This window comes from Sphaerodactylus townsendi, linkage group LG07, assembly GCF_021028975.2.
Source record: "Sphaerodactylus townsendi isolate TG3544 linkage group LG07, MPM_Stown_v2.3, whole genome shotgun sequence".
NCBI lineage: Eukaryota > Metazoa > Chordata > Lepidosauria > Squamata > Sphaerodactylidae > Sphaerodactylus > Sphaerodactylus townsendi.
The window spans coordinates 38,644,832-38,657,095 of NC_059431.1; the positions used below are offsets into that span (position 1 = coordinate 38,644,832).

Below are 12,264 nucleotides of genomic sequence, written 5' to 3' on the forward strand. Positions count from 1 at the left end.
ATGTTCAGCTGTTTTAGAGAAGTCAACTAAAATGCTTACACCTATACATTTTCAAGTCCAACACTACTTGTTCTCAGCCCTAAGTGAAAGCATATCAGTTGGCTGAAATAACACACAATTTATCTGCACAATTTCTCTGCACTACACATCCAAATAATTACAGAGCTAGCATTTTCCACATCAGTAAAAAACTAGAATTTAAGCTCAAAATTGCTGGAAATATATCATGTAGTTTTGTTCAAAAGCACTCAAAGAACTGCTAGTTACAAAGTAGTGGTTCATATCCTAACAGACATTCCCAATGACGACAAACATTCTGCTAATGCTGCTTAATGCTTGGCCAGAAAGCTGATCACAGATAACATGCCCACCCATAGAATTAAGTGAACAACGATGTAAACCCACACACCACTATTACTACTGTGTATGAACAAGATCTAGGGCTACAGGTAGACTGTAAGATGAATATGAACAGTCAGTGTGACGTAGCAGCAAAAAAGCCTAGGGCAGTCTTGAGGTTTATCAATGCCCTATAAATGGTATTGGTCAGATCACACCAGGAGTACTGCAAGTGGTTCTGAAGGTGTCATTTCAAAAAGGATGTTGACAGAATTGAGCAGGTTCAGGGGAGAATGGCATGGATAATCAGGGGTCTAAGTGATCAAACCCTGTGAGAACAGGCCGCAGGATTTGGGAATGTTCAGTCTGTTGTTGTCAGTTGTCCCTATAGGCAGCAGAAGATAGGACTCATAATAATGGGTATAAGTTATGGGCAGAAAGGTACCAGCTAGACAATAAGAAAAATGTTTTTACGGTGAGAGTAGTTTAGCAGTAGAATCAGCTGCCTAGGGAGGTGGTAAACACTTCCTCACTGGCAGTCTTCGAGAAGTGGCTGGATGAAAACTTATCAGGGATGCTCGAAATTGAACCTGCATCGAACATTGTTCCTTACAACTCTGTTATTCTACAAATGTATACCATATACCATATATAGGTGATCAACAGTATTCCTTTACCAGAGAGATCAAACTCTTCAAGTGCTAGATTACAACTCAATTAGACATCTATCAGTAAGCATCTTCTCAGCTGTCATCATAACACTCAAGCATCCATAAATTGATTCCATCCCCACATTCTATCCCACTCCATTACTTCTAAATAAAACATTAATATTTCACTGCAAATGGTTATCTCAAAGATACAGACCTCATAGGATAAAATGCTTCATGCATAACCTGAATAATATATATGTTTCAATCATTTTCATAAAATAACTAAACTCTATTCACTAGATCCTCAGCTTTAGTCTTAAAGAAAGTCCAAAACCATGCATGAGTAATTGTAATCTGCACAGATTACAAATAGGCACTGAGGTCACTGCTATTTAACTCATTCATAAATCATGTGAAATTGGGGTGAACAGTGATGAATGTTTTGTAAAGACAACAAAATTATTCAAGAAATCTAACAGTTAATTAAACAGACAAACTAACCAGCCTACATAAACCATTCCTGATTAAATGAATTGACAAAAAAAAATACACCAAGATTCAAAGTGTCCAACTGATATACACTGGAACAAATATTTCTAGCTTTCCCTTTACGTTGAGAAAGGCTGAACTGGAAGCAATTGACCAGGAAAGAGATCTTTCGATTGGGATACATGCATTCAGTGCATAATTCTGGTACAGCCACCAAACATGATGACCTCCACTTTAAAAGATTTTTTTTTAAAAAACGGAGAACTTATTTATAAGCCTGTAGTTGATTCTTCAAAACTAGATTCCCCCAGTCAATTCAGTTAAAAGGACTACGCCATAGTACAAGTGTGAACAAGCCACTACGCGCATTAGGATTTTGTGACTCGACCGCTTTCCGTTTGAAACAGGCTCCACTTTACGGGACAAGGAAACAGCCAGAGGCCGAGCTCACCTGCTGTTGCTGCTACTACGGTCTTGCAGAATGTCTTCGAGAGGCCCCGGCTGGGAATCCGAGCTCGCCGCAGCCTCGGCGGAGGAAGGGGCGGTTTCCGAGCCATGCCGAGCTCTCGGGGCCACCGAGGTGTTTCCGCCGCCGCTGCCTCTGCCTCCCGCGCTCGGTCTCACGTTGGGCTTCACGTTGAACCGGGCGCGGCGGAACATGGCGGAGGGAGAGAGGTTTGCCGGACCGAGCTAAAGCCCACCGTCCCCTTTTTCTTCCGGCCGGCGAGGCCGCCTCATGTCACCGACCCGAGACGCGGTCCGAGCCCAGCTCCTTCCCTTCCTTTCCTCTGGCTGCCTGTCAGCTGCTGCGAGACGGAACCCCGCTCGCGTCATAACGCTGCGACAAAACAGTAACTATAATTGTGCCCCACGTGACCAGGACACTTCCTACGTGCCAGGCACGGGAAAGGAGGTTTTATGATTTAGTGCGGCGTAAAGCTCGTAAGGGAAGAGAAAAGCTGTGTGGTTTGCTTGCCCGGATTCTAGGCATGTACCTTTTTGCCTGTATACTCTATCCTGCTGGAGTAAAGGGGATCCCCTCCCTTGACAGTTCTGCTCCGCATTGTTTGAAATCTTAAAAGTCGGGTTCCGCTGAAATTCCGCCTACTTTGAAAGAAAACTAACTGTTACGATCTTGCCCGAATTTAGATTTGCATACGACCCCGCTGATCCATGAAATGCAACTAGTACAGGAATACATGTAATTTAAAAAGTAAAAACTACTAAAGAAAAAGTTTTGCTAAAAGTGTTACAACTTAGTTACAGCTGAGCAAAACTAATTAATAGTCTATGAATTTTTCTTTATTAGAATTTAATTTACAATGTTCATCTATACTTCATGATCCCTTGACCTTGTTTATCTTTTCCAGTATCTCTCACTTTTGAAAAAATCTGTTTGGTGAGAAACCAATCATTACATGTGAAGAAGTGAGTTCTGGTGTATGAAAGCATATTTTGTTAGTTTGTAAAGTGTAACTATACTTCTGTTTATATGTAATGCTAAAGCCTGATCCTATACTAACATGGCTGTGAATGGCACAGCTGAGCTGCATTCTAAGTAGGTAACTGTGCCATAGCCAGCACCAGAACAGAACAAAAACAAAAAAGCACTGCCAAGGCAAAGGGAGTGCGACACAAGACCACTAGTGTGGAGGAGGCAGGACAAGGACCTTGCCCAACAAGTTGGCTGACAGCTAAGGGCAGCCAGGGATAGAGAAGGGACAGGGACAGGCAAAGGAGCGTAAAGGGAGCATGCAGTGGCCAACATGCCACTGGCATACTTTCTGTGGGGTATGGGGGCCGTATCCCTTGCTATTGCAAACATCTCATGGCCAGACATCTCCCATACCACCTCCAAAACAGCCACAACTGCTGCAGGACAGAAAGGGTCAGAGGGAGCCCCAAAGGTGACAACAGAAGGTAGAAACCGACCACTTAGTCATTCTGAGCAGTTTGGCACTTGGGAGTGGGGATGTTGGGGGGACCTTGGAAAATGTTTATTATTAAACACTATGGGCTGCATCACAGTTTTGGCAGGCATAAGGTTGCGCTTGCAAAAGTGGCATTCCTAGGCCAAAAGTGCTCAAGAAGCCAACCAGTGCTGGCCTCGGCCCTTTGGCACCAGCACAAGTCACTGTGCGAGGGCAGAGCTGCAGCACTGCCTCAGCTTCACTGGCACCCACTGTGCACTTAAATGCTATGCACCAGCGACAGTAACCCTTTCACGGATGCAAATGGCATTTACGCCAGTGCCAAGGTTGCACCATTTCCATAATGCTTTTGTGCCTCGCCCCCTGCATCTACATTATGCTGAAAAGTTCGGTATTCACAAACTTCAGTTAGTTGAAGCCTGTTGTGTTGGAAAACAAAAGGGAGGGCATCAGCCTCTGTGCATTGTTTATTGGCTCGCCAGGGCAACCGTGTAAACTGGGCCTGTGTGAAATAGGAATCTGGACTGGATGGACTTCTGGGCTGATCAGATAAGCTCTTTACGTAGTACAGGACTAAAGAGGAAGTGTAAATATTATGGGACGTGTGTAAACTATTTTTTCTATTGTTTTAGAAAGGAAGCTGGAAAAAACTATTCTGGATTTGGTTCTTGAAATATTAGAAACATTGCAAATAATTTTTGAATGTAAATTCTGGTTTTTATCCCAAAGAAGTTTACTTCCAAGTGATAATGCGTAGGAGACTTTACTGGAAATTAAGTCACGTTGGACTTTTTGGGGTTTACTTTTATATAACCGTGCCTATAACAGTTGTACCTTCGAATGATAAACAAACCCCATCGTGCAAATGCCTGAAACGTAGCCATAATCCAGAACAAAAATCTAACTGGAGTCTTGAGGGGCTGACATTTATTCTGCTATAAACTTACGTGGGCCAGATCCACGCTAACGGATCAGTGGCCATTCTCTAGGGAAGCTTTGTAAAACTTTGTAAATCATTAAAATGTCCTAATAGCCCCTTTTTCGTTTCAGCCCCAAATGAGCGAACCTAACGGACTCCCGCACCTTGCAAAACAATAACAGAGCCACGCATTCAACCCCTGCTCAGAATAGCGTCATGGAGGGCGGGACTAGAGGGAGGGGGCGGGACCAAGCATCGTTACGTCACAGAGGCGGTCGCCTACATAAGCAACGCTACGCCAGGCGGGGCGCGCAGAAGGTTCTGGCAGTTGGGGAGGTCTAGTGTGCGTAACGGTTTCTGCCGCTGGGGTTATTGTTCGCCATGGCCCGTGAGTATTTAATATGCGGCTCACCGACTTCCCCAACTTTTTCGGCCCGCTAAAGCGCGCTGCCTTCGTCCGTCCCCTTGGTTCTTGGCGATGGTTGGTACCGCCGCTGCGGCTCGGAGCGGTCAGGCCTGGCGGTGGCTTTCGGCCAGAGGGAGGCGCCGCTCCCTGGCGAGCGCGCCGCCTCTTGTATGGGCGGCGATTGTGGAGGTAGAAGCTTTCCTAGCAGAGGGGCCGCTTAGCTAGGCGAGAGCGAAAAGCAGACAAAAGGCTCCTCTTGGTGGGATAGATTTCCTCTCTGTTCAGGCGCATCTGTCTTCGTAGCAAGAGGAAGGGTGTCTTGGAGGCTTGGCACTAGTGGGGGGGGGGGTGTTATTTCCAAATAAATGTCCACAGGCTTTCGACGAGAAGGGCTGACTCTAAAGAAAAACTTGGCAAATTTACGTGCCTCTGTTGTGGTCGTTTATGGTGGTTAGGGAAACGAGCAGCTTTTCTTGATGGTGTCACTTTGCAGAACTGTCAATAGGTCTTTGTTCCAGGCAGTCTGAAGGAGGTTATTGAAACAGGAATATTCTCACAAGAATTCTTGATCTAAGCGTAGGGAAGGTTATTGGGCAGTCCTATGGTCTTGGGATTGTAAATGTGGCTAAAAGTACCTCTTTGAGCCGGTTATGGGGAAAGGAGCTTTGCATCCCTCTGGTTATAATGTACGACTTGCATAACAAAGTTAAGAATGGTTGTGCGTTCACTTTCTTGCAGTTTGAACTGACACAATGGCTGTTGCTCACTGTGATTGCTTTAAATAGGAACACTTGGGTTGCTTCTGGTACTGGCAAGTGGCTCTATGGAGATGCTGTGTGGTGCCAACAGTGTGATCTTTGCCGGCTTATTTGAAGGCCAGTTTTGTGGAATTCAGTTAGAACTACTTTCAATGAAATGATTCTTGGTTAAGCTTGAGTGTGGAAATAACTTGAATAAAATAGGAATATTGATGCAGCTTTATTAACATTTTAAAGCCACTTGTACAGGTTATGGTGGCTGCAGAGCATATATATGCTATGTCTTGTTATGTTGGCTGGGATCTGACCCTCAAATAAGTTATATACTGAGCATGCATAAATTTGTTCACATAATATGATGTTATAGAATGTTGTATAAAGCTGTATGTGCTGATGTTGCATTTTCTCTAGGAATCAAAAATCCTACACTTGACTGCTGGAGAAGACAAACCAGTTTCTGACCACGGAATGCAATATTCTCCCTTATCCCCTTGCAGGCCTGACATGCTCTGGTAGGCCCCTGTTTCTGAGGAGCAGCACTTCAAGCCTTCAGTGGGACAAGGGAGAATATTGGACTCTGTGTTCAGACGTCTGTAGAAATGCTTTGTGGATTATAGAGTGTTTTAAGTGAAATAGATCATGAGGCTATGTATCAGTTCAGACAATGCCATGGCTAGTTTATGAAACCAATTGCAATAATTATAATTCTGGAATGCCTTCATTCTTTCTCCTACATAGGCCAGGCTAATGTCCTGGTGATATCTGAAAACAAACCAGTGTTAGAACATAAGAAAGGTTAAGTTAGGTATTCATATGCCTCACTAAAAGTCATAGTTAAAACTTAACTGAGGCTAATGAACTAACAGCCATGGTTTCTCAGCCTTATTTGTTATACTCAACTGACAGTTAATAGAATGTTCTGTGTTCACTTGACCTCACTAACTGTAGTTAAATCATAGCTGTGTATGATACCTAAACAGTCACTGTTCTTCAGTGACATTGTGAGCTGAAGTGTTGGTTTCTAACTATGTTGGGACAATGGAAATGTGTTCCTGGAATTTCCCAGTGTGGGGGATTAACGGGATTAAGATGCATTTCAGGAATTCCATTGCACCTTTGACAGGAAGCTCCTGCAGTTCTGTTTCCTCCTAAACATCTGTGTAATGCACAGGTTTAGCATATACATTCAGCTGCATATTTTATGATCAGACATTTACACTTGTGTTCTCTGGGAGGCATCATTTTGGTGAGCCCTAGTGTTCATTGTAACAGGGTTGGGTGTTCATTGAACATAGCAGAGTAGTAATTTAAATGAAAGTGTAAATTGTACAGTATTGCATCAGTTACCTTTATTCAGTCGATAAAGTTTTAGATTATGGGATGCAGATATGAAGGAAGTTGGGGCAGAAATAAAGTAATTGTAAGTTCAGCAAGAGGAAAACAGCACAGTTAAGCATAAGCATTTTGTTGTCATTGTGCATGCACAACGAAATTTACAGCAGCATTCCTCGATGCACACAATTTCAGACTCATACCCCATCCTCACTTTCCCCTTCCTCCACCCATCCCTACACAGCCCCAAACACATAAACACGAAGCCACGATTTCTAACTTAAACTAAGAAGGGTGGCTTAAGGTTCTTGTAATCATAGAAGGGAGGGGTTTACCAAGACACTATTATAGCTAATAGTAAATATGGTAGATCTGTAGCCACAGGTTGGGGGCATATACACCGAAGAGAGATCTCTTAGCAAAACTGGGGTATGCCCAGTTGTGCAGAAAAATTCAAAACTTTAAAAAGGGGAAGTTACAAAAGTCCCAAATGGAGAAAAGTTGTCAGTAAAAGTATATACTCTGTTCCACAGAAAGTTTATAGTAGAGTTGTATATTCATCCGCCACAGAGCAAGGTATGCCAGACTTTCTTTGTTGTAGAATGCTGCACCTGGGTCCAAGTGCCTACCTAGCCTTGCTTCCCCCCTCCCCCCAATCCACTTGAAAGTAAAAAAATAATTTTGGCACAAATGCTCCTGCATCAAAGTACCATGTTCAATAATGCACAAAATAATAGTTTTAACGAAGGCAGTGCGCGAAAATGAGTGATGATTCTCATATTCGCTCAGGACTGTAGTCTAATGCAGCAACATATAACTTTCTCAACCACTGCACCCAAACTGACCCATCTATCATCTTTATGTAGAACAGAGTGTAGATAATATAGTTCCTTCCCACTGACCACAAACTTACCAGCATGGATCCATCTGCTGGAAAGCTAGTCCAAGAGAGCAAGGAGAGGTTGAAAAAGGATGGAATCCCCCTTTCCCCACTACAAGCTTCATGGATCCCTGGTTGTGTGTTCCTGAAGTTCTCCAGTGTCTTTGTTTCCTGGGTCTTATTGGTGGGGTGACATGTTCTAACCATGTCTAGCTATGTAAGGAAGGAAGGGAGATACTAGAGGCAGTTGTGTGTCAAACCATGGAGTAAACTGACTATTCATTCCCAGGATTATTTTTGTCTTCTTTTGATGTATTTAAGAGGCTACTTAGTGAATAGAATCATGAATAGGCTATGTAGCAGCCCCAGTTGTCCTGCAGCAAGTGGTTAGGGTGCCTTGACCTTAATGTGATCTTAAGATACTTGCAAATAAGGTGCTTGACATGTAACCCTACCACTGTTTGCACTCATAGGTGGGAACCAGCGTGAACTTGCCCGCCAGAAAAACATGAAGAAAGCTCAAGAACAGAACAAAGGAAAAAGAAAAGAGGATGCATTGTCTGCTTCTCAGAGGAAACAAAGGTAAGTTGTGTGAAGTTCTGACTCTTAATGTGTACAGATCAAGAATGACATGGAATGGTTGATCTTATCCTTAACTATAAACTACTGGATGGGGAGGGCTTAAAATGAAAAGAGTGGTTCGGGCTTATTATAATCTGAAAGTTAGACTTGCTACTGCTAAGTAGTAGGGGTTTGGGTCTGAAAAAGAACATTGGGTTTTAAAACCAGAGATTTGTCATCTATTGATTCCACTGAAATAGAAATAAAAATATAAAAACCTACCATGTATCTTTTCCTTTACAGAGATTCTGAAATAATGCAGCAGAAGCAGAAAGCAGCTGATGAGAAGAAGTCTCTTCAGACAGGAGCAAAATAGATTATGGCTACAAAAAGACCTAAATATGCTGCAGTTCATCTGGAAATATAGGGCCTAAAAATATTTGTAAAAGTAGTCAGCCATTAAATGGTTAATGTTTATCTTCTCTTTGCTCACTTGTCCAGTATGCATTTATTTTAGAACTTGTTAGTATAGTGCAGTTGCAGCTTACTTGGCTTTAACTGAATTACTAGAATCTCTTCCAATAAAATTGGATTATCAATTCCCTTTGCATGTTTATTAGTAATGGTAGCAATAGCTTGACTGCAGTTTTCATTGTTACAATGTTGGCTCAGTAAATGGCTTGTGTAACCGTACCAGTTATCAAATATGCGGATAAACTGGGGGATACTAACATTCAAAGGTGGAATACCTAAAAAGCCCAGTTGCTTTGCACTTGCTTTCCAATTTGTAAAGGTCAGCTGTAAAGTTAGTCTAAATTATTTTTACAATAAAAAATGTTGCATGAAATATTGTGTACTTTGGAATGGGTGCTCAAGACAGATGTAATGGGCTCTGGTTGTTTCTGACACTTTGACACTGTCCAGAGTTCCTGGGTCAGCATAGCCAAACTGTTTGAAAGTCTAAATACTCCTCATTCTTCAGTTGCTACTGAATAAAGTTCCCTAACTATATTGTGTGAACACTTCAATTAAAACCTAAGGCAAGTCCAAGTAGAACTACGTGTGAGGCAGAAGTTAGTCAGTTGGAATTTAAAAAAATTGTTATTATTTGTCCCAAACAATAGAGTTCTGTGAAGTATATTTGCAGATTGAGGGCCGAGGTGGGTCATGATAAACTTACTGGTTCCTGAAGTTCAAACTCTTATGTTAGAGGATACCAAGTTGATGAGTTTGAAGTATGTAGCAAGTTCTCAAACTGAAGGATCCTTCAGGCATGAGCAGTCAAAGAATGTTAGCTATTCTGCAGAAAGGAATGAAGTTTAAATAAGAGTATTATAATGTAGAATTTGTTCAGTTGCACTAATTAATTAAAGTTAAACATAAATGTCATCCCATGGATTAATTTAGCTACTCGGTACGCCTTTGGTGAATTTCAGTTGGCCAATTTTTGATTATCTTCATGGTTTTCTTGTTTTTTGTGTTTTTTTATGTTTCACCTGTGCGGTATCCTGCATTTTACAGGAATAACATAAATGAATATTAATAACTGGATGGGGTGTATCAGAGTAAGGAGCCTGGGACATACAGTCATCAGGCAGTTCAAAGTATCTGCAGCTTCTTTCCCATATTTTCATCTCCCAACAGCCTATACAGTAGCTGTTTGTTCTTCCTAGGGAGCCTCTTATGCTATACCTTATGCTTAACTTCCAGGCTGAACAGTGAAGGCTTAGATTAAGAACCAACTGATTGGGCTTATGAATTTGAAGACCTCTTCTAGACAAGAAAGAGGGATCCTGCAGTGCATACATGCATTTTGAGTATTAGCAGTGCTCTCTGCTGAGGAAGGCAGTGCCTTCTCTTCATCCCTGTTCACGCCCCACCTGTCTAGACCACTGTTTGAGATGAAGCCGCTTTTGTTTTCTGATGTAGCAAGACAGATTGCCCCCCTTGTGGATGATTCAGGTATGTTTCCCCTCTCTAGGATAAGTGTGGGCAACATGTTTTACAATGTTAGTCACAGAAAACAGCTGTGGATCAGCAGTGAGGTGTTGTCACTAGCATACGATGCCCTTAATTATGTTGTGTGAAAAAAACCTTTTCTGTGCTTCATGTGCCAAGCATAAAAAGCGCATGATAGAGGTGGCTGCTGTTTCCAATGTCCTACAAATACTGACCACAAAACGGAAAATAACAATCAGGAGCTTGCTTCAAGTGTGATTAAAGGAGTCAAGTAAGGTATGTTTTGTAGCATTCCACAGTGAAATACAGGAGGTATGCAGGTCACAAGAACCTTGTGGTCTCTCTCACTATGACCTACAAATGCTCTAACAAACTGAACCCTGTATGACTCAATAAACCAATCCTAGTAGGTACCCTGCAATCTTGCAGGTTAACTACTGTGACGGGGGGTGGGGGTGAAGCTGTCTCCTTTTGGAGGGTTTTGATTGTGCCTTCCTGCATGGGCAGGGGGTTGGACTGATGGCCCTTGTGGTCTCTCTCACTATGACCTACTTCTGCATGAGTAGGCACTGAAAGGTTCCGCCTGTCCCCAAGAGTGACCAGTGGGAGCTGATGGAATGTTGGGGAGAAACAGTTGGAGAACAGTTAAGAGGGCAGTTGGGAGTTGGCAGCTAGGCAGTTTGGGTAGAAAAGATATCTGACTAGGTGAAGCCTACACTAAAGCTAGCTGACTAAAATTCAATTTATAACCTAAGATCCAAGATACTGTTAATAGGGGAACTGTTCAAAAGTTCTATGGGAAATAAACTAACTGCAGGGTGTGAATGGAACAGTATTTGAGCTCCAACCTCAATAATTAAATGAGGGCCTGAGATTAAAGAGAGCTGGGCTACCCTGTCTGTGAATGTGAGAGTATAAAAGGTATAAAATAGCCATAGCTCTCTAGGAATTTTGAGCGAAGGGTGGTAAATGTGACATCCTGACCTCCAGCTGAGACAAATACAGAGCATGGTAGGCCCTCTGTGTGAGTGGAAAAGAGGCATCACATACACATTTATCATACAAAAAGTAATATTGTCAAGTATTCCATACTTCCCTGAGCAGTGAGAAGTCCAGGGGTAGCTCTGAATGAGAAAGCTGGGGACTTGTGGTTAGTTTGTAATGTACTGAGGTACAGTTAAAAACAAATAGGGTCCTAAAAAGAAGCTGGATAATTGCTTATTTTGTATTAGGTTATCAAAGAATGGCACCCCAAGGATTAGGACAGAAGAGCTGTAACTTCAAGCTCATTTTCAAGCTTCTTATAATTTCTCCTCTCCTTCTCCTCTCCTTCTTCCTTGTTTCTTAAAGGAGTCTCATCAAAGATGCATCATTTCTAGTTGGAAAACACTATCTTTTATTGAGATTATCACAGGCTGCTCATGAAGAAACGGTGGAGATTTAGGACTACTTCCCCAGCCTTCTTGAGGCCTATTTTCATATAGCCCCTTAAACAATGACCCATATTGGCTGGGTATCTGTCACTGACTACCTGTCACTTTGAGAGATGTGTTGAAGCCTGACCTCTCAATAATTCAATTAAATCTGAACCTGGATTGCTGAAGAGCTAGCTGACACATAACAAACCAAAGTGATCTGGGGGCAATACAGGTGCTCTTAAGGAAACACTAAGGAAAGGTGGATGCAATTACTTGAAGGAGAGGAAAATGTGATGGAAGATTTTCATACATACACAGGAGAATGAAAAACATAAAAACTTGAATAAACTGGTTGTCTAGATTTCTCAGCCATGTCAGCTTGACATGGGCCTGTCCAGCAAGGGGGACAAATAGCTATCAAGAAGTTTCCTTTTGCTTGCTTGCTTGCTCCAGCAAAAAGCGAACATAACCACTTTCAGAGTTTTATCTTTTTTTCTGTGATTGCACACCACCTTAAATGGATATGCCTTCTTTTTGAATTCCAAGTATTCCAATTAGTTGACAGTTCTCAGAAGAAACTCTAAATCTCTGTGAAACTTTATTTATTGGCCCACAGGAG

At 42.2% G+C, this 12,264-nt stretch overlaps 2 protein-coding genes across 7 annotated transcripts in view; one reads left to right on the plus strand and one right to left on the minus strand.

Annotated features, from left to right (window-relative positions):
- BDP1 (B double prime 1, subunit of RNA polymerase III transcription initiation factor IIIB) overlaps nt 1-2,287 on the minus strand; it is a 56,749-nt gene extending 54,462 nt beyond the window's left edge. For all 5 annotated transcript variants that reach the window (XM_048503136.1, XM_048503138.1, XM_048503137.1 and 2 more), the window contains exon 1: nt 1,933-2,287. In XM_048503136.1, coding sequence (XP_048359093.1) covers nt 1,933-2,141 — 209 coding nt within the window. In that variant the 5' untranslated portion in view covers nt 2,142-2,287. The remainder of the gene's footprint in view (nt 1-1,932) is intronic.
- Nucleotides 2,288-4,593: 2,306 nt separating this feature from the next.
- LOC125436904 (small EDRK-rich factor 1-like) lies at nt 4,594-9,115 on the plus strand. Of its 2 annotated transcripts, none has more exons than XM_048504264.1 (3): nt 4,594-4,719; nt 8,181-8,289; nt 8,572-9,115. In XM_048504264.1, exons 1-3 carry the CDS (start codon nt 4,713-4,715, stop codon nt 8,642-8,644), a joined length of 189 nt encoding a protein of 62 aa, XP_048360221.1. In that variant the 5' UTR covers nt 4,594-4,712; the 3' UTR covers nt 8,645-9,115. The 2 variants fall into 2 exon arrangements, with proteins under 2 accessions (XP_048360221.1, XP_048360220.1); XM_048504263.1 differs by lacking the exon at nt 4,594-4,719 and adding an exon at nt 4,740-4,926.
- Nucleotides 9,116-12,264: the final 3,149 nt, after the last annotated feature.